The sequence below is a fragment of the Choloepus didactylus genome, chromosome 2 (genome assembly GCF_015220235.1).
Source record: "Choloepus didactylus isolate mChoDid1 chromosome 2, mChoDid1.pri, whole genome shotgun sequence".
In the NCBI taxonomy this organism is placed as follows: domain Eukaryota; kingdom Metazoa; phylum Chordata; class Mammalia; order Pilosa; family Megalonychidae; genus Choloepus; species Choloepus didactylus.
The window spans coordinates 22,497,659-22,518,225 of record NC_051308.1 but is presented as its reverse complement, the minus strand read 5'-3'; the positions used below and the strand labels follow the sequence as shown (position 1 = coordinate 22,518,225).

The window sequence follows — 20,567 nt, the reverse complement described above, 5'->3', positions numbered from 1 at the left end:
TATTAATTCTGGTTCTACATATGAGGAAACTGAGGTTTAGAAAAGCCACATAAATATGCCCATTGTGGCAAAATTATTAAGGATCCGTGCCAGGACTTCAAGCCAGATCTTCTGACAGCAAATTAAATGCTCACTCTAATTTACAAAGAAAAGTATCTGCCTGCATTTCTTCAGGGTCTGGAGTGTTTACAGGTGGAAAATGGCACATTACTGATAAGCTAGAAAATATTAGATATTTTAAATTATGGAATTATAACATGCTTTCATTCCTTGAAAACAATGCGCTGTGTAACATAAAGAAAGAGATTTTAAAAAGCGTGCATGGAAGGGAGGGAGGCATTGAGATTCCATGTGTGTGGCAGTAAACACAGTGGCTAAGGGTATGGGGTCTGGATCTATACCACTGGGGTTGAATCCAGTCCCCACCATCATTTAGTAGCTGAGAACCTGGGACAGATTTTTTAACTTTTTCTGTACCTCACTTTTCTCATGTTTAAACTGATTGTTATCAAGACTAAGTACATAAAACAGTATCTGGCAAATCATAAGAAGTGAATTTTAAGTTGTAATGGCTGCTGCTGCTGTCATTTATTATTATAATGATAATGACAATGATGATGATGATGATTATTATTATTATTATTTAGACCAAGATTTGATTTGGGGTCATGGTAAATGGATCTTGTGCTTGGAGGGTATAAAGTAGCTACTGTTGGGGCCAACTAAGGTTTTTAAACAAACGTTGTATCTGTGAAGTCCTAGCTCATGGTGGGAGAACTACTTGAGTTCACGTAAGAGGAACTGAGCAATGACTGGCAGTCTAAGAAATAGGTACAGAGAGAAAAAAACAACAGGAAGAATTTTAAAAAGTGAATAGGTTAACAAAATAGCAAACAATTCTTGGTTCTTTGGTCATATTAACACGATTTCACTGAATTCTCAGATCAATCCTTTTATGTAGCTTCTATCATTAGCTCCATTTTGTAGAAGATGAGAATGAGAAATGGAGAAGTAACTTATCCAGAGACCACCCCTCTAAGAAGGGGGTAAGCTAGGCTTTGAACCCCGGAGGTTGATCTCCCAGCCCAAGTTCTTAACCAGGAAATTTACTGCCTGATAAAGAAAGAAAGGCAACAGCAAGGAAAAACAAGTTGGAAAGAGAAAAGAGAGACTCCAGATTGAGAAGCATGTGGGGAGGGTGAGACATCCCCTCAGTTGCTGGGGTGGGCCTATGTTCTCACCAGGGTTCTACAGGACTTCTAAGAACTTGTAAGCATTACAATGTGGTAATCTCAGAAGCAGCAATGCACACAGCAGGAATTTATCCAAATTCTGCAACCTACGCTGATTTAAAAAAATGAACAGAATCTTGTTTATGTACTATCTGCCTGAAGAGATTTCTCTCTAGGGTATCACTATGAAATAAAAAGCATCATTATAAAGTATTACTTACTGCATTTGGTAGACATGCAAACTGAGATATGCAGAATTTTCTTTTTTAAAATCAACTTGAGAAAAGAGTAACAAAGTCATCAATAAACCTAAGGTGTATCTCACTTCTTAGAGTTATTTTATTCTTTGCACCATGCTGACTCTATAAGCAAGCACATATTGATCCTCAACATAAAATGACAAAGGGAATTTGAAAAAATATATATCAAAACTACCTTCTAACATGGACAGCAACATGACCACCATATCCTTCTGAAGATCCATTAATTCTTTCAGTAGTTCAATTTGACTGGAATCCTGAAAATATTAACATATGACATTTGAGACAACATAAGAAAACTAGGGAGAAAGAATAACATAATTATTCTCACAAAAAAAGAGTACCACTCTAGCAACAGTAAACATTTCTACATATTATATCACTAAAGGAAAACTAAATATAAGTGTGTAGCTTATTAAAAATATACATACTTCAGAATTCAAGAGCATTTACTATTGATTTCAAATCATGTTCATTAAAGTATTCAACAAGATTACTGAAGAAGTAAAGCTGTGGTAGAGTTCTCAGAAGGTAGGCAAAACTCAAGTGCTTCTACTCATTTGACTTATTTTATTTGCACAGACTGTCCTTTATTTTTTCTTTCTGAATGATTACATAATTCTGCTATATCTTATTTAAAAAATTATTGTAGGAAAAATAAGGCACAGAAATGATTATGAGATAAATTTATCTTACATAAATCTGATAAAAATATATGCAAGTAATTACCTATACTAATGTTGCATCTTATTTACCCATTTACCAACTTTAGTTTTCCAATATTTCTCTGTTTTTATTTTTGTTTGCTTTTCAGTTTACACATGAAAAAAATTCTCTCTCTATAAGACATTTTATGTTAAACATCACTATGCTTAGACCAAGTGCCTGGAAATATGCAATGTGCTTACATTTATATACTATTATCATCAAATTTTCTCTTTATTTTAAATTATTCTTTTTCTACATTCTAAAAATTGTCCAAGGTATCATTATTTTCCATCTGGATTTTCTTACATATGAAGCTAAATTTCTTTCTTTCTAAAGAAACTACTAACTACAAACTAGTAGGTAGCACCAGATGTTAATGAAATGATGTCACTCTTGTGAGTGACAAATTTATTCATGTCGGTTTTCTTTACTTAGTAAAATGTCATCAGTGATTAATGAAAGAATTATGGCATTTCCATATTTGATTTAAGTCACCAATAACTAGATATGCTGCAACAAATAGGCCAGGATACAAGTTTGATTAGCCTCACTTCACCCTGGAGAAATGTGGGTTAGAGAAGTGAGGGAACAGCCCACACTAATGTGACAAGTGGATGAAAAAGCAGGGGCCAGACTGTCAGTCTTTTAACTTTAAATCTAGCATTTCTTCTTCTACCTAACAATATCCATGCCCTGATAGACATGTCACATCTCAGGACACACAATCAAAATTCACTACATTAAAGGGACATATTTACTCAAGATTTATATTAACAATTTTTCCATGTATCTTTTAGTTTGAAATGAAATAAACACAGTTTTGAGAAAACATGTTGCTTTTTCCAATATGTACTCCCAAATTAACATTGTAAAAAACATGTTTATTCTTTATTTGCTTATCTATATAGCTGCTTTTTTCCTCTTTGACTTTCACAAAGTTAAATCTCTTCTTAATGGTTGTGAATGTCATCTACTGAGAAACAGCTGCTAGTTTATGACCTAACATGAAAACTCATTTCTTTAACAAGCCCAGTGATGACATGTTACAAATCCTTTTGCAATTATCTGTAGCAGGAGCGAAAAATTCCAGTAAGCAATTTTTAGGAAATGGATCTATGAAGGACTGTGAAAAGTATGTTGTTTGGGGATTATATTGTTTTATCTCTCCATTACATTCAATTGCTCATTATCATTTTCTTCTCCAATTTGAATAATGACTCCCACCTATTCTCACATTGCTAAGTTCCTTTTATTTATATGGTTTCTTTTCAAATACAAAGTAAAAGATGTATAAAGTAGTAATCTAAAAAAGATAATGTTCATGCAAAAAGGCACATTTAATTTGCTGATTATTATCCTGTTTTTCATTAAGGATAGTGGATAGCGGATGACAGTTAATTTACCTGAGACAGCTTCATTTGCATGTGTGCAAATACATGAAGAAAACCAACTACTGCATCCCACAACCTGCTGTGTGCCAAACTTTGCTGATTCCCAGTGCAAGGACCCTAAAGCAGAAACAGCCAAACAACAATCATTCCTGATAATTTAATTGCCAAAACAAACTCTACAATAACAGGGACAAAAGTAACTTAGTGAGTACATATCATATCCTTAACACATTATCTGAAAAAATGGTAATCCTCAAGGAAAGAAAGATATATAGTGATGATAATGGTACCAACCCTTTAGAAAGTAAGTGTGCTTTTCTTGGAATATTTAATATAAAAAATCTCTAAAAGAGTTTCACAAGGATTTTCATATTCCATTTCCCTTATGAGTAATAAAACACTGACAAAATATAATGATGAATCAATTCATTTCTGTCACACTTTGGCTTCTTCTATTTAGAGGGAAAGGGTAAAGTACAGTTGTGTTGGCTGTTAAAGTCAAATCAACCAGTAATCTAATCACTACACAGATTGAAAAGCATCTGAGATTATTCTTCAGATGAGAGGTAATTACTTCTCTTTCCTAAATAGTAACCTGGATAAAGGATTTATAGAGAAAGAAAAAAAAAATCCTCTTTGACATTTTCTTTCTTACTCATACAACTGTTATACAAATTACACAACCACTGAGATTATAAAATATCAATACTTGGTCATTAACTTCATGAACCCAGAATCCAGGACACTTTGACCCTAACTTTGCTTATAGTCTATATTTCTGAAGAAATCATTTCTGTGACAGTAAAGAGTATGTGTTTGATAGGCAGAATGTTTTGATGGAGGCAATTCATTTCCCAAGGGAAAAATTCTGGCAACCAGTTTTGCAAACACATGCACACCAACCAGGAAAAGAAGTAGCACGGATTTTATTTCAAAAGAAAAACATGCACAAATCACTGTTCACAAATTCCATTTCATCCATTCCTTTTGACAAAAGACTCGTAAGTTGAAATTGGAGAGCACATTCCAGCATTTCAGATTTCACTCTAGAAATATGTAATTAAAAAAGATAACTGCATTGAAGATACAACATGATGTTGAAATGGAATGCTTTCCAGTTTCAGCCTCTTTTGAGACCCTAAAGGCTGAGAAGAAAATAGTAAGTGCCAAATACCTCCACATTCCAACAGCTAGGTGCTAAACTCAGTACCTGCAAAAGGGTGACTAAACTTAAATCTTTCCATCTTAAGGATATAAAAGGGTTGGTGCTGAATAGGACGAGACTTTGGAGAGAGCTCCCTACTTGCTAGGCATCTCAGCTTCCATCGTTACTGCAAAGTGAGAGAACGGCTGCCTCCTCAACCCCTTGAACCAAATCAGAGAGGAGGTTTCAAGAGAACAATTAGGAGAGCTTGGCTTCTATCTCCTCATGTTGAGTACCATGATCTCTGGTATTAGAAACAGTGACAGAGAGTGGAAGCACAAAATACACTTTCAAAATGATGACAGAAAAAAGATGCGAGAGTTTTTCTTACAGGCCAGATATTTGGTACCCAGGGGGCGGCCTTCCTGTTCCTTTTAAAATCTTGTTCAACAAGAATGTCTGAAAGGGTGAAGTGATTCCAAGGCAGCAAGGGTGACCAGAATCACAAGGTCCGTGAGATTAATTTTAAATTGAGTGGAGAGAACCTAAGATTGCGGCTAGGTGAGACAGGGCAAAAAAAAACACCTCAGTGAAAAATACTAGATAAAAGCCAAAAAGTGACCCAGAACACCAGTTCCAGTGATGCACCAGCTGGACAAGGTCTGCTAAATCCATAGGGACCGTGCATTTGGTGAAACCGGGAGTCTGCATTCTGAAACTAGTGAGTAAGCCAGCTGAAGGTCCGGCGGCCACGCTGCAATGTGGGGAAACCGCGGGTTGGCATTTGGAGATGGACTAGTTCTTTTTAAAAAACAAACAAACAAAAAACCTGGGAGTGGCTGCAGATATGGCAGTGAAAACCATGCAGTGAAGCATGGCAGGAGCAGTCTGTAACCAACACCTCAGTGTCCCCACACCCGCTGCTGATTGTCTCAGGGCCAGGGGGACAAAGGGGAGCCAAAAGGAGAAAGAAACCATGCTCCTTGCAGCCATCTCCCTGGCGGGCTGGAGACACCCCTGCCCAGGGATGGAGCCATAGCTCAGAGGCACGCCAAAAGTGTTTCCCACAGCATTGTGCACACACCACAATATTGGCCGTGGACAGTGGCCTTTAGTGCACCCACAGCTAATTGTCCCAGAGCTGGGAAGGTGAAGCTGTGCAAAAAGGGGGAAATTAACATGCCCCATTCAACCATCTTTAAGGCAGGCTGAGAACACCCCTGCATGTCCCTGGAGGCCAGCGCACACTTGTGACATGGCACAGCCTTCCCTCAGCAGAGGTCCTGGAAGAGCATGGCTGGGAAGGGGGACCCATTTGGAAATCCCAGGGACCCTATGCCAATACCAAGGATTGTGGGTCAGCGGCAGAGACAATCCGTGGCAAGACTGAAATGAAGGCTTAGACTCTTGCAACAGACTTAAATCTCCAGAAACACCTGGGAGGTTTGATTATTAAAGCTGCCCTGCCTCCCTAACAACCCAGACACACACCCCACATTCAGGGCGGACAGCACCAACAACACACCCAAATTTGGTGCACCAATTAAACCCCACAAGAATCAGATACCCACACACCACAAAGACAAAGTTGGGGAGAACTGACTTGAGGGGAATAGGTGACTCAGGGATGCCATCTGCTGGCTAGTTAGAGAAAGCGTACGCCACCAAGCTGTAGATCTGACAAATTAGAGATCGGTATTTTTTATATACAGAAAGAACACTATCAAGTAAAGCAAATGCCAAGAGGTCAAAAACAACAGAAAAACTTAAATCATATGATAAAACCAGATGATATGGAGAACCCAAACCCAAACACCCAAATCAAAAGATCAGAAGAGACACAGTACTTGACGCAATTAATCAAAGACCTAAAATCAAACAATGAGAGCATAGCACAGGATATAAAGGACATAAAGAAGACCCTAGAAGAGCATAAAGAAGAAACTGCAAGAGTAAATAAAAAAATAGAAGATCTTATGGAAATAAAAGAAACTGTTGGCCAAATTAAAAAGACTCTGGATACTCATAATACAAGATTACAGGAAGTAGAACAACGACTCAGCGTCGTTGACAACCACAGAATGGAAAATGAAAGAACAAAAGAAAGAATGGGGAAAAAATAGAAAAAATCTAAATGGATCTCAGGGATACGAAAGATAAAACATCCAAATTTAAGACTCATTGGTGTCCCAGAAGGGGAAGAGAAGGGTAAAGGTCTAGAAAGAGTATTCAAGGAAATTGTTGGGGAAAACTTCCCAAACCTTCTACACAATATAAATACACAAAGCATAAATGCCCAGCGAACTCCAAATAGAATAAATCCAAATAAACCCACCCCAAGACATATTCTGATCAGACTGTCAAATATGAAGAGAAGGAGCAAGTTCTGAAAGCAGCAAGAGAAAACCAATTCACCACATACAAAGGAAACAACATAAGACTAAGTAGTGACTACTCAGCGGCCACCATGGAGGTGAGAAGGAAGTGGCATGACATATTTAAAATTCTGAGAGAGAAAAATTTCCAACCAAGAATACTTTATCCAGCAAAACTCTCCTTCAAATTTGAGGGAGAGCTTAAATTTTTCACAGACAAACAAATGCTGAGAGATTTTGCTAATAAAAGACCTGCCCTACTTCAGCTAGTAAAGGGAGCCCTACTGACAGAGAAACAAAGAAAGAAGAGAGAGGGATAGAGAAATTTAACAGACATATATAGAACATTACATCCCACATAACCAGGACACACATTCTTCTCTAGTGATCACGGATCTTTCTCCAGAATAGACCATATGCTGGAACATAAAACAAGCCTCAGTAAATTAAAAAAAAAAAAAAAAAAAAATTAAATATATTCAAAGCACACTCTCTGACCATAATGGAATACAAATAAAAGTCAATAATTTTTGATTTGTAACTCCACTATTTTCTTCCTACAGGATATAAAATACATGAACTCTAATGACAAAACAAACAAACAAACAAATAAATAAATGGAGTGGAAAGAGGCATTTCCAGGAACTAGAAGCAGTAAGAGGCCAAGTGGGAACATCTCTGAGGAAATTATGCAAGCTCCCCTTATTAGAGAAAGAATACCCTACACCAGAGGGCCAGCTCCATGGTGCAGTCCTGGATGACCTGCATCCAGGAAGACGACCTTCGCTATCCTTTACCCTCCCATATTTACACCCCTAAAGAAGACTGACTAACAAAGAGAGAGAGGAAGAAGAGAAGAATCAAGTTGGGGGGGAGAGTTAGAGAGACCCAGAGCATACTGCCCACTCTCTACCCCCAGACCCTAAAGCTTTGCAGCATAAAACCAGGTTTAGGGTGAGGGGAGGTTTTAAACTGGATAAGGGTTAGGTGATTGTGACAAAGCATTATTAGTGAAAAGGCATTATTCTTGTGTCAAAACAGCTAAAGGAATTTTATTTATCTGAGTGTGTTGAATGCACAAGATTCATCCAAGGAGAGGTAAAGAAATGGTCCACTGAGCAAGTCTGCTGGCAAGGCAGGGTTAGAATGAAGGGGTGGCTGGCTGATGCGCAAAGGGCAAATTCCAAGAAGAGGTCAGGCCCCAAGGAGAAAGATATTTCTGAGAACAGCAGTGAACAGCACCTGGGGCCAACCCACCCTGCCTGAGTGGGTCATCTAAGATCAAGCACCAACAAAGGAGGAAAAAGAGGAAGGTAGTAGAATAGTTAACAAAAATTACAAAATGAACAAAAATCTATAAAAGCAAACCCTTTCCACAGTGTCGTGTGTCTCTTGCCTCTTTCCTCTTGTGAGAGCACCTACTAGTTCTTTCTCTGCATACATACTTAATAAACTTTCTGCCTACTTACTTGATCTGTGCTGTGCCCTTGAATTTTCTTGCGACATGGCCAAGAACCTAGGAACGCAAGCCGGCCACAGTGGCAAGAAGGAATAAAATGATTTTAATTTGTAGGTTATTAAATTCAGCTCAAACCATGTCCAGAGATGGTATTTGTACAGTTTTCCCCTATGTGTGGTTGTTTATTCATCCTGTCTAGCTGTTGTAACTCTGGTCCTAAAGCAATGGATCTTTGGGATTTCGTTGTGGTGGAAGTCTAGCGTCAGCATTGTGCTCCACTGTGCAAATATCAGGGAAGGTGAAAAGTGCAGAAGAACATTAGGTGAACCCAACAATGCTATTTCTTAGAAAAGAGATTTTATCTTATTTTACGTGATATTTACAGTTTCAATCAAAAGTTAAAGTATTGCATTATAAAGGGTTAAGATCTTTTGTAACCCCTATGTGACCTAGAGTTGTTTCTTCAACCATTATGTGACAGAGTTGTAAGCTTCAAGGCCAAAGTAACTGTTTTGCTTTCTAAAGGTAAAAAAAAGCAGAATGTACTCTCTAGAACTTGCTCAATTTTAGGCCACCCACTTTTGAGAACTGTTAACTAATCTTGCTTATTGCCTCATAGTCCTCTTTCTCATGATCAGTTTAGCATCTCCAACACATAAAACCTTTGCCAGACTGCAGAGCAGTATTACTTTCAGATTTAACCTTTTTATTGCAATAGCAAATAAAGCTTTCTCTTTTTTCACCAATTGCTTCCCGGTCTTATCCTAGAAAACCCTGACAACATAATGCCTTTGTCCTCTTCTCTCCTTTATTAAAACTGGAACTGGAATCCTATAGCTCATTACCTTCATTCCAATGGTTTTGCATCTTCCCCTTATATTATTGTCTATAGTTAGCAAAAATTGAATAAATGGTAACCTGCAATGCTGTAATATAAAAGGCACTCTAAAATACGCATAAAGTTAACATGAACTTTTATTCAGAGCACTAATGTTTAACAGCAAATACGACAGTAAAGCAAGCTTCTTAAAAATATATTTTACTAAATGCAATGTGGTAACCTGGTTTGGATCCCCGAACAAAAAAAGAGACACTAATGGGGAAATTGGTGAAATCAGAATGAAGGCTATAATTTAGTTAATAGGATTGTTCCAATGTTAATTTCTTTGTTTTGACAAATGTACCATGTTTAGGTAAAATGTTAACATTAGGGAAAGCTGGGTGAATGGTATTTGGGAACTTTCTGTAATCTCTATGTATGTAACTTTTCTGTAATCTAAAATTATTACTGTGGGATTTAGATTAAATTTAGCTTTCACACAGGGTGAGAGCAGATCAGGGGAATGGCAGAGGATCAAGAAGCCAAGCTATAATTGGTGTCTGGTCCTCCTGTTCATCCACCCACTGTCCTTGCAAAGTGGAGACTGGGGTGGGGTGGGGTAGAGGTTCCTAAAATAGGTTCATAAATTGTTACCAAACTAGCTCAGACTGGCTTTGCAGCTGAAGAACAAAGGAAAGAAAGGTGGAGACTTGTTTCAAAAGTTTCCAGTTTGTATCAACTTTTTTTCCAAATGTTTCCAATTTGCAGTGGCTGCATGTTTCAAATTTGCATGGGCTGGTTAGGCTTGTCAAAAAGAATGTAACCTCTGAAGTATCCAGCCACTGGAAAAACAGGGGAGGGACTTGCGAGTTAGGTGTAGGGAATAAATTCTGCTGGGTCTACTTCTCTGTGCGCCAACCCCCCACATTTTGGTTGGGCGCCCGTTCCTGCAAAATTGTGAATGAATTCTTTTCTTCTGCACAATTGGGTGAGTGTTTATTCCTTTTTAGGAATAATGCTTGTTTCTCACAATTACAAAGGAAAATGTTTATTAAAATATATATTTCACAAATTAAGTTATATAAAAAATACAGGAAGTAAAGGGAGAAGTTAATAAATGAACAAACTGTAATAAGTCATGCAACCTTGATATTCCTTGACATCCATTTAGAAATCAACACCTGATAGAGTTGTACATATAGTGAAAGCTCATTGGATGTTTCTGATTTTATATAAATTAAGGTCCTCACTTATTTTAGGACCCAAGAAATGCCTACTTCATGGCAAAAAAAAAGGCATTTAAGTTTCATTTGGTTATAAAAAAACATTTTATTAACAATGTCTAAAAAATTCACTGGCTGGCTGATACAATCAGTCAATCTTATTATTTAATCAGGACATTTCCAGTATATTGTTATACTGATATCCTTCTAGACATGGATGAGACTACTAAGGTGATAAGGAAGCCAGGAAAGAGAAGGAAATGGGAACATGAGTGGATTAAAATTTTATTTTCATTTGATTTTAAAGAAATGTTGTTAGAATTACCAAGTGAATCTCTTCCATCTTGAAATGCTGAAGTAAAGATTCCTGCTCCCAACCCCCTGTCCCCAATCCCCAAGAGAGAATAAAACAAAAAGTGAGATCCTCCCAAGGTGCTGAGTAAAGAAGAGAGAATGAACCTCAGTGAGGTGATGAACAGGTAGTCCACACATACCTCTACAGCACTTACTGTTGATCAGCTTCCCTTGTCCATGAATTCATTCACTCAAACAATCTGCTACAGACACCTATAACTATGCTAGGCTTTGGGGATACAATCTTAAATACAAACAGTATTTATTTAACTAATCTTAAATAGTTCTATTTAACTTTTTTTCCCCTACAAGATTATGTTCAGACCAAAGAAGCAAACTGTAAGTGCCTATGTCCTATTTTATCCTTAGCACATGGCACTTCAAAAAATAACTGATTAATTCAGAGTAATATTGGCCACTGAGACAGAAAATAGAAAGGAAAGAGGTTGACTGGTTTTCTTGGAAATAGCAAAGTTTTGCTGGTTGAAGGAAATAGAAGTTTTAAAAAATCTTTTAAAAATTAAAAGTAAAGACTAGAAATTTGGGCTAAGGAGAATATGAAACAAATCAAAGTAAAAATGTTATATTCTTCATGATATCTGTAATTTTATCGATAATATATATTAATTAATAATGAGATTTTAAAACCTATTCTCTTTTTTATAAAGCGGGTATGAAACATCTTCCTAACTCTTACTGAAATACTATAAAGTGTGGTTTAGTGCTCTCCTTCTTTTCCTCCTGCTTACCTCCCTTTCTTCTTTAATATTTATGGAGTGGATTAGTATATACCAGGTCCCGGAGATACAAGAGTCAAACTGATGGCTTATGCCCCTAAGGAGTAACTGATATCTCCATGAGCCAAACGGTAAAGCAATTTCATTCTGTATTAACTCACATCTCAACCTAATATTTTAATTGGGGTCACTGGCTAAGAAACTATGAAAGGGGTCAACAGGAAATGTGGATGATTGCAGGAAAAATTATGCATTAAAATGGTCTATTTCAGACCATGATTTTATAAATTCTAAGAATAAATGAGCAAAAAAACCTCTGTTGTAAATCTTGATAAAGATAATGATTTTGTATTGTGTTTCTTTATTTGATTGTCTACTTTAGGCATTTTTCATTTCCTTTTGGAATTAAATTCTGAACATTAGACACTTCTTTTTTTCCTTTATTAATCATCAAAAACCTTTAAATGCTTACCTGAATATACTCTGTAAGTGTGTTAAAGACTTGCTTTGCTACTTGAATTGCTTTGGAGAAATTCCTTTGTCCTTGTTCATCAATAACATCTTTCCCAGAGTAATACCAATAGAAATCACTAATTGACTCCTGAAAAATAGAGATGATATTATTACGGCACATTCTAAAATTATTGCTGAGCTGTTCAGTTCTGGACTACATAATAGAAAATATTTTAAATAATAGATTTGGAGGCAAACAAATACATGTGTGAAGAAAATATCATTCTCAATGACTTTCCTATACATAAAATATGACAACTCCCTCCTCCTAGATATAAACAGGCAACTGGAGAGAAGAAAAGAAACAAAAAACTTAGCTTTAAAAATGGTTTTCTGCAACTGAAGTCCTTAAACTTCACAAACAAAAAACGATTCATTAGACTAACACATATTTATCCACTGGGCAAAGTCAGATTTACCTATGTGACCACAGAAATTAGACAAATACTTTGGGAATTAGGACATCTGATCTCCTTTTTCTCCAGCAAAGCCAATTACATTTTACAGGTGAGAACCCCAGGATATTCACTGCTTTTGTGACTGCCCCCAAGTAATTGGCCAGACTGCTTACACATACTGACAACATTAAAAAAAAAATCTATATAAGACCAATCTTTCCAAACGAACAGTAATTTACAGTTTGAAGGAATTTTAGTAGGCTAAATGGATAATAACAGTTTATTTCAGGGTGTAAACTATATTTGGGTTTTGAGACATGATTAAAAATCAACAGATAGGTTCTGGCAACATTTATTGCTATATTTGCTTCAGAGATTGTCTTTTTTCCCATTAAGCTTTAATTTAAGTGTTGTGCTGTTACATACTCAATGATTAAGGAAAAAATGGAAAGTTTGAATTTGCAGCTTTTAAAATAAATAAACAAGGGCAATGAAAGTTGTATAGGGCTCTCATTACTTCAGAGGCTAATAACTTCAGATTTCTTGACAAGGTAATATATGCCTATGATTTTAGAGAGAGTTTTAAGTGATGGGGGTGTTAAACTGAATTTGAAAATTAATTCAAATTTTAGAACAGCTGAAAGGAACTAACTTTAGGCTATCAAATTTTAGTATACAATAGGTAGCTGGAAAGCTTTTTCCCTATTCCTAAGAATGTTTCAACAATTCTTCCCCAATTTTACCTATCAATTATAGATGAAGGAGCTGAGTATGTGTTTTACAGAATGAACATGAATTAAAAATAGTATCATACCAAAAATGGAGGGGAAAAAATCTCCACTTATACAAAGAAAATAATGACTAAAGTAGGGAGCTAGGATCTAAGGCCAAGACAGTGGCAGTTTGCCCTAAGACTTGGCAAAAGATTGTGATCAAAGACAAAATATCTTGAAATATTCTGTCTTGCAATAAATCAAAACCCATTAAGGCATGACAGTTTAACAACTCTGCTATATAATTTCAACCAATCCAACAGCTTTTGATTTGTCACTAACATGTAAGGCAATGTACCTGAACTCTCAGTAGGTAGTCCACAGTAGAGATGATTATATTGACAGTTGTATTATTGCCAGTCTGAGTTCTCAGGTAATTTTGAAAATCTACATAAGATCAAAAAGTGTTATTAAAGCTCACTCAAAAGTTTAAAATGAGTTCAGTTCTTAGAAAAACTACAAAGCCAATGATATTGTCCACAACAAAATCATTATGACTAAGAATAATGTCTTATCTGAAAATTTTATCATTAAATAATTTATATTTTTCATAAAACTTAAGTGATCATCCCTAAAACAAATCTCAGTGCTCCACAGAATATCAGTATTCAATTTTGATTTGTTAGCACCGATTCCTTATTCCTGGCTCTAGAGCTCTGCGAATGATTGAAAAGTGTTTCTATCCTTCAGGATATAATAATACAACTATTTATCCAATAATCATCTACTAAGTGCTAGGGAAAAAAAATCAAGATATAGTTCCTGCCTTCACAGATCCACAAGCTTGGTAGGTAGCTAAATATATAAACAATGGAAATATATCATGTTAAGTAATACAGTGAAGGTATATTCCCTAGGTAAAGAGAAGTGGAACCAAAAAAATAAAGCTATGTTTCTCTGTATGTATTTGTCTAAATTATATCTTCCTTCAACTATCACTTGTTTTCTCTAATATAAGAACAACATAAGGATGAAGTGACATGGCTATGAATGGACTTTGAAAACTGCAAAGCAGTATCAAAAATGTCTCAGTGCCCAATACATAAATAGTGACGCTTAAGAACTATTTGTGGATTCAAGAGATGAAGCATACGCTTGAGCTACTAGCTGTTACTACTGGCTTCAAAATATGTTTTTTTGGAACCATCCGACAGTCTGGAATCCCACGAACCTGAGCTGTGTCCCTCACAAAGTAGTTGGAGGAAGCGGAAGAGGTCACAGGTGAATTCGTCGTCCTGCAGGACCTTTTCCCCTGCAGAAAGGTCAGACAGAGTAAACATTATCCACCACCCTATGCCGTCCCCCACTTTCTACCCCCACCTCATGAGACTTGCATTGTTAATCTAGCATTGCTCTGAACCAAAAAGTCACAAATCATAGCCACTTTTCTATCTGAAGCTCATAAGACCATGCGCTTAGCAGATAGATGCACATTTTCTTTGTAAGAAAAGAACATTTAAATCTTAAAACTCAGATTTTTCTCTGTTAAAGGTAGCAGCATGGGTTTGGCAACATTTTATGAACAACCTAAAGGTTAAAACGTTTTTTCTTTGGGGGTGAGGGGGTGGGGGTAAGTCGTGTGCAGGCATGATCGAAGCATATCTCACAAATGTTAATGTTAATTTTCTTTGTTCCCAGTGTAGGATCAAATGATTTGATGCAAAGGTATTCAATGCATATATAAAACAGGGCCAAACATTTTCTATTAAAGAATACTGAAAGGATTTTTGTGAAAACTGTAAATTACTAGAAAATGTTTATTGACTTATTTTAATTAACCGACCCATAAGTTTGCTTACTGACTAAAAAAAAAAGAACACTTCAGAAATCTAAAATAGAGACATGATTGGTTACAATAATACTCCCAGAGGAGTGGGAACTGGCAAGCAGACTTACTTCTAAATATCAAACCAAAAGAAAGACTTTGGTGGCTCATGATCTGAGAACTAACATAACAAAGAACAAGAAAGCATCCAGTTGTCACAGAAGCAACCCTGCATTAACAAAACTAAGAAAATATTTGTGGGGCAAGGATGAAGCCTCAGAAAAGGATTCAGATATCTTATCTATATTTCAATTTAAATATTAATCATGAGTGACTCTGAAAGCAAAAACACAAAGAAACAAACAAACAAAAAACAAAACCACACAAATGGAAGCTGATTTTAAAAACAAAGTGTGAAAAAAATTTTCAACATTATGAGAGTATGCTCTAGAATCTAAATTTGTTTAGAAAGCAAAACGATGAAAAATGTTATTTAGCAACTGAATGAATGTTCTTATGTATTTAAAAAAAGAATAAATTCTCACAGACTGGAAATAATTTGGGCTAAGAAAGAAAAATATGCAGTGATCATGTGTTTACTTTAACTAAAATTACAAGTGATCTTATGATCTTATGACAGAGAAGTGATGGACTTACCAGTCCGCAGTCTGTGACTTTCAAAGTGAGAGGCTTCACATAATGGTAGGGTTAGGAAGCAAAACCATTTTGAAAACTAATATAAACATTAAAAAAAGTACATAAAATCACTGTACTCATTTCCCTGTTAGCCTGCAAGGTGACCAAAATAGCATCACCAAGTATGTAGATCAAAGGTGTGGCAAGTTGAAGTGTTAAATGCACGTTATTTTTAATCTCAATACATGGCTGATAAGTCCATTCCTCAGCGTTTTAAATTCGTGACAGGATAGGAGAGGAAGGGAGAACATTTAGAGTAATAAGCAAAATAAACTCTTCATTGATGGTATTTACTATCATTTCATGATCTATTTTAATCAGAAAAGACTATAAAATGTCACTTAAATCAAAATCTGATTTACACAGACTCTTTGATTGTTTCCCTGTAAGCCTGTCTAAAAACATTTTTCAGAAAAATGATTCAATAAACCATGTACATATTTTCAGTGTTCATACATTCAATGTGAAATAAGTAACCCTTGCTACTAAGAACTGAAAAAAGTTAACATTAAAATAAAAATTATATAATCTGCCTGTGAACCTAAAAATGCTCTGCATGAGGCAAATAGATTTATAACAAGGTTTTATTTACTGTTGGCATGCATATTATTTTCTTGTCTGTATACCAACGCACATACGAGTAACTTCACTCACATAATGACACACTGCACATAGCAGAACAGTGGGAGAAGGTCAGGGGAGGGAGCGGGTGAAGCCTTCACTTAGATCAACTAATACCACGGATAAACCGGGCTGCTTTTGCTTAATGACTGTCTGATTAAAATGCTGCCATTGCCCATGCTACATGGAAGTGGTACAGTAACAGAGACAGATGATGGCTTTATGTCTGCAGAAGGTACAGGATCAACAGTCTGTTTGGTGATGGATGCAAAAGAAATTCCATTGTAAGATGGAAGCTAAGATTAATAACAAAGAACGAGATGGAGTAAAATGTAGTTGAAAGTGCTCTTGCTTTCTTAAAATATTATTTCTAATAGCTGCATGATGGCCAAATTTAAATATTATCAAGGACATCCTTTTGGTTTCATTTTTAATTATAAGGGTGCTTATGACTGCTAATGCTATAATAAAGAGAGAATGATTTCAATATTGCTGCTGCTCCTAAGTTAGTCCTTTGAGTCTTAGTTTTCTCATCTATAAAATGAGGATAATAACATACTATGTTTACCTCACTGGCTCTACATAATATAGGTGGCTTTTAAAATATAATGTAAAAAAGTTAATAGTAGTAGTAACAGTGACAATAACATTTAATAAAGATAGTAACAGCATGCCTAGGTGATTAATATAGTTATTTGAATATATTTATTAAATGCATTTATATTTTCTGAAAGCTATCTTGATTTTAATGGATGATAATATTCTCAAAATATAAATTTTATCTTGGGAATAATTTGTTTATTCGAGCTATCAGTGAAATAATAAGTATTACATTAAAGATCTAATCAAGTTAACACACTTTCGTAGGCTATTCTAGTCACAACTGGTTTATCCAATTAATAAGAAAGTATATGTGTCTGCTTAAAAATGATGAAACAACTCTGTGTGTGTGTGTGTGTGTGTCTAGTGAATACTTAGAATATACAAGGACATAGCTCAAAGTTCTCAGCCTATTCTGCAGAGAAAGCTTCAAAAGTAGTTTAACTGGTAAAAACAAACAAAAAATTAATGAAAGAAGTACAAAGAATATGTAGTAGGTACACAAAAATAATAGAATTAGGAATAAATAAACTCCAAAAGATTAAGAGTCCTATTGATGCAAGGTCTTGCCATGTCAATATCCTTAAAAATGCAAAGATAAAAAGGTCAGAGCATGATGAGAGTAGATGAGTCAGACTTCCCTATAATCTAATGTTAAATGTCACTCAAGAGCATCCCAATGCCGTGAAGGAAATCATTCTGACAACTAATCTTCAGAAGACTTAAATATCTATTTTACATAATGGTAAATCAGAAGAACTAGAATTCTTCTGCATTTTATGATGCAAAAATACTTTTAAACAATGAAAAGTCAGGTATTTTATTCCATATAGGTAGTTTTAATATTACTGCTTAAATGGCTTAAACATGGTTGCTTAAATTAAATTACAACTCAATTAACAAAGAATATTATTTCAAAATGTGTTCAGAATTAACACTTAGTTAGCAACTAGTGTGCCAGACACTGTGCTGATTATATCGTCTCATTATTTCACTTCATGTTTACAATAATCCTAAGTTAAGTAGAATTAATGCCATTTTGTGGTTCAGTAAACAACTGAGAAATTAAGTAACTTGATTAATGTCATACAGCTATTAACTGGTAAAGCGAGGATTTGAAACCAGTAAAGTGAAAGAATAAATCTCGGCAAGTGTCTCCTATAAGTCAGCAACCTTGTGAGGTTAAAAAAGTAGAATGGGACAAAATTCCTGACCTCAAGAAATTCATAGTCCACTGGAAGAGACAGGCAGTAAATAGATAATTGCAATACTCTACAGTCTTTCTGGATCCAGTGTGCTGTTGCTTCTAAACTTTGTCGAGTTAACATCAGGAATCAGTAAGATATTCAGCTAACAATTATCACATGTACTATATATTATTCAAATTGTGAACCACCCTTGTGTTCATCAAGTTTGAACCTTGGGAAAACCACTTTCTAGATATGTGCCTTGGGAAAAGTCGTCACCTTAATAAGCCTTAGTTTCATCATTTTAATATGGGAATTAACAAACTCTTCATCAGCTTTCTTCAGTTGTGTTGCTGAGCAGATCAAATTGACTGAAGCAAGTAAAAGTCTTTGAAATATTCAAAGTACAATAAGAATAAATGAAAAGTTCCAATGCTGTTAAGCTATAAGGTCCAAAAAAGACTTGGATTCCTAAAATAGCATCAGTAGATTGTGGGTATGACAATTAACCTGTAAATTCCATTAAGTGCATTTATTCAAATTTAGGTAACAATCTGACACCAATTATTTAGAATGCATTCCTATTTCAGATCCAAAGACAATGAAAGTGATCACTTTTGTGAAATCTCTCTGATTGTAATGTCTTTGACTTCCTTGTCCACCAGATTAATTCCTACTTTTCCTTTCAAGACTTATATCACTTTACTTTTATTGTGATGCTTTCCCCATACCCTTGTATTCTCTCAAGACAAAAGAGCATCATTCTGAAGTTATTGGTTTATAAGTCTGTTGCCACCAGATTGAGCTCCTAAAGTATCTCTGATGCCAAAGCATCTAGCACATAATAGTCATTCAAATTAAAAGACTGCTTTGAAGTTTAAAAAACTCTGTAAAGATGTTAATAAAACTGAATGTTGCCATGAACTGACATCATGGGCTTTCTTTGAAGTGAAAGTTTACCCACAGGAATGGCAGAATAACATACTCAGAAAGAACCCAGGTGTTAGCACTGGACTATATTAGTGAAAGAACTCTGAAAATCTGGGGTGAGAAACAACCTTTAAATAATAAAGCAATAAAAGTATTAAAAAAAAAAAAAAATGAGCACCCACACCATCCCCAGCAAGATGGCAGAATGAGATGATTTAGGGCTCTGTCCCCCTACAGAAGCTTTGAACAAACAGCAAGAACTGGCAGAAATATCTTTCTAAAGGCTCCAGAAAACAGTTAAAGGATTGCAGTAATAGGGCAAATACTAAATTAAGAAAAAGGACACTTAAAAGCAGTGGCATCTCATGGTGCCCTGGCTGGCTGCACCTCCATTCACTTACTGGCTAGGCACATAGTCAGCCCACATTCCTGGTGCAGATCTCTCCTCCTGGGTCCAGAGGGAACAGAGTAACCCTCGTGCACATACTGGGCAAGTATATGTCTGGCATGAGGAACTCAACTGTCCCAGAACTTGCCCTACATGTAGAAGGTGGCTCACTGAGCTTTTCTACAGAATGCTCTGGGAGAGCACTCAAGTCATGCTGCCTGGGGCAAGGGAGGACTGGTTGTTGGACTTACAGTGCAATGCCCAGGATCATGAAGAAACTGTCTTCTAAGAACGAGGAGACATTTGGTACCCTCATAAATGGGGGAATGCCTAGGGGGATATGCACATGCCCAACACAAGAGGCATGGGCAGAGAGGAGAAGGGAGGTCCCTATGCTGCCTGGAGTTATTCTCCAAATTCCTTGAATGGATAAGTAGAGCACTTTCATGGGTCAATGTGCAAAGACTGGGAAAGGTGTTATCTTTTCCTCCTCTTTTTTTTTTTAAATTAGCTCCTGGCATGCAAGGAAAGAAATGACATAACACTAGCTGGATACCATAAACTTAAGGAACAGACACTTCAGAGTCTAAATTCCAGCCTTAACATACTAAAATATCAAAATGTCCAAGTTTCAACAAAATATTATTAAACATAAAAAGAAATAGGAAGTGATGGCCCAGGAAAAGGAGACAATTAAAACATCAGTGAGGAGGTTCAGACCTGGACATTCCATACAAAGTCTTTAAAAATATTGTACTAAATATACTTAGAGAGCTAAAGGAAAACATAGGCAAAGAACTAAAAGAAACCAGGAAAATGACAGATGAACATAAAGAGCATAACATTAGAAAGATAGAAATTATGAAAAGGAACCAAACAACTGAAGACCATAATAATAGAAATTAAAAATTCCCTAGAAGAGTTCAACAGCAGATTGGAGTTAGCAGAAGAAAGAATCAGTGAACTTGAAGATAAGACAATCAAAATCCTTCA

At 35.8% G+C, this 20,567-nt stretch overlaps 1 protein-coding gene across 5 annotated transcripts in view; it reads right to left on the bottom strand.

The window, feature by feature from the left end:
• The window catches only part of RYR2 (ryanodine receptor 2), a 769,122-nt gene that overhangs the window by 44,836 nt on the left and 703,719 nt on the right, over nucleotides 1-20,567 (bottom strand). For all 5 annotated transcript variants that reach the window (XM_037821856.1, XM_037821863.1, XM_037821872.1 and 2 more), the window contains 5 exons: nucleotides 14,559-14,639; nucleotides 13,686-13,774; nucleotides 12,176-12,304; nucleotides 3,604-3,708; nucleotides 1,668-1,749 (listed from right to left, as the gene is read on the bottom strand). In XM_037821856.1, coding sequence (XP_037677784.1) covers nucleotides 1,668-1,749; nucleotides 3,604-3,708; nucleotides 12,176-12,304; nucleotides 13,686-13,774; nucleotides 14,559-14,639 — 486 coding nt within the window. The remainder of the gene's footprint in view (nucleotides 1-1,667; nucleotides 1,750-3,603; nucleotides 3,709-12,175; nucleotides 12,305-13,685; nucleotides 13,775-14,558; nucleotides 14,640-20,567) is intronic.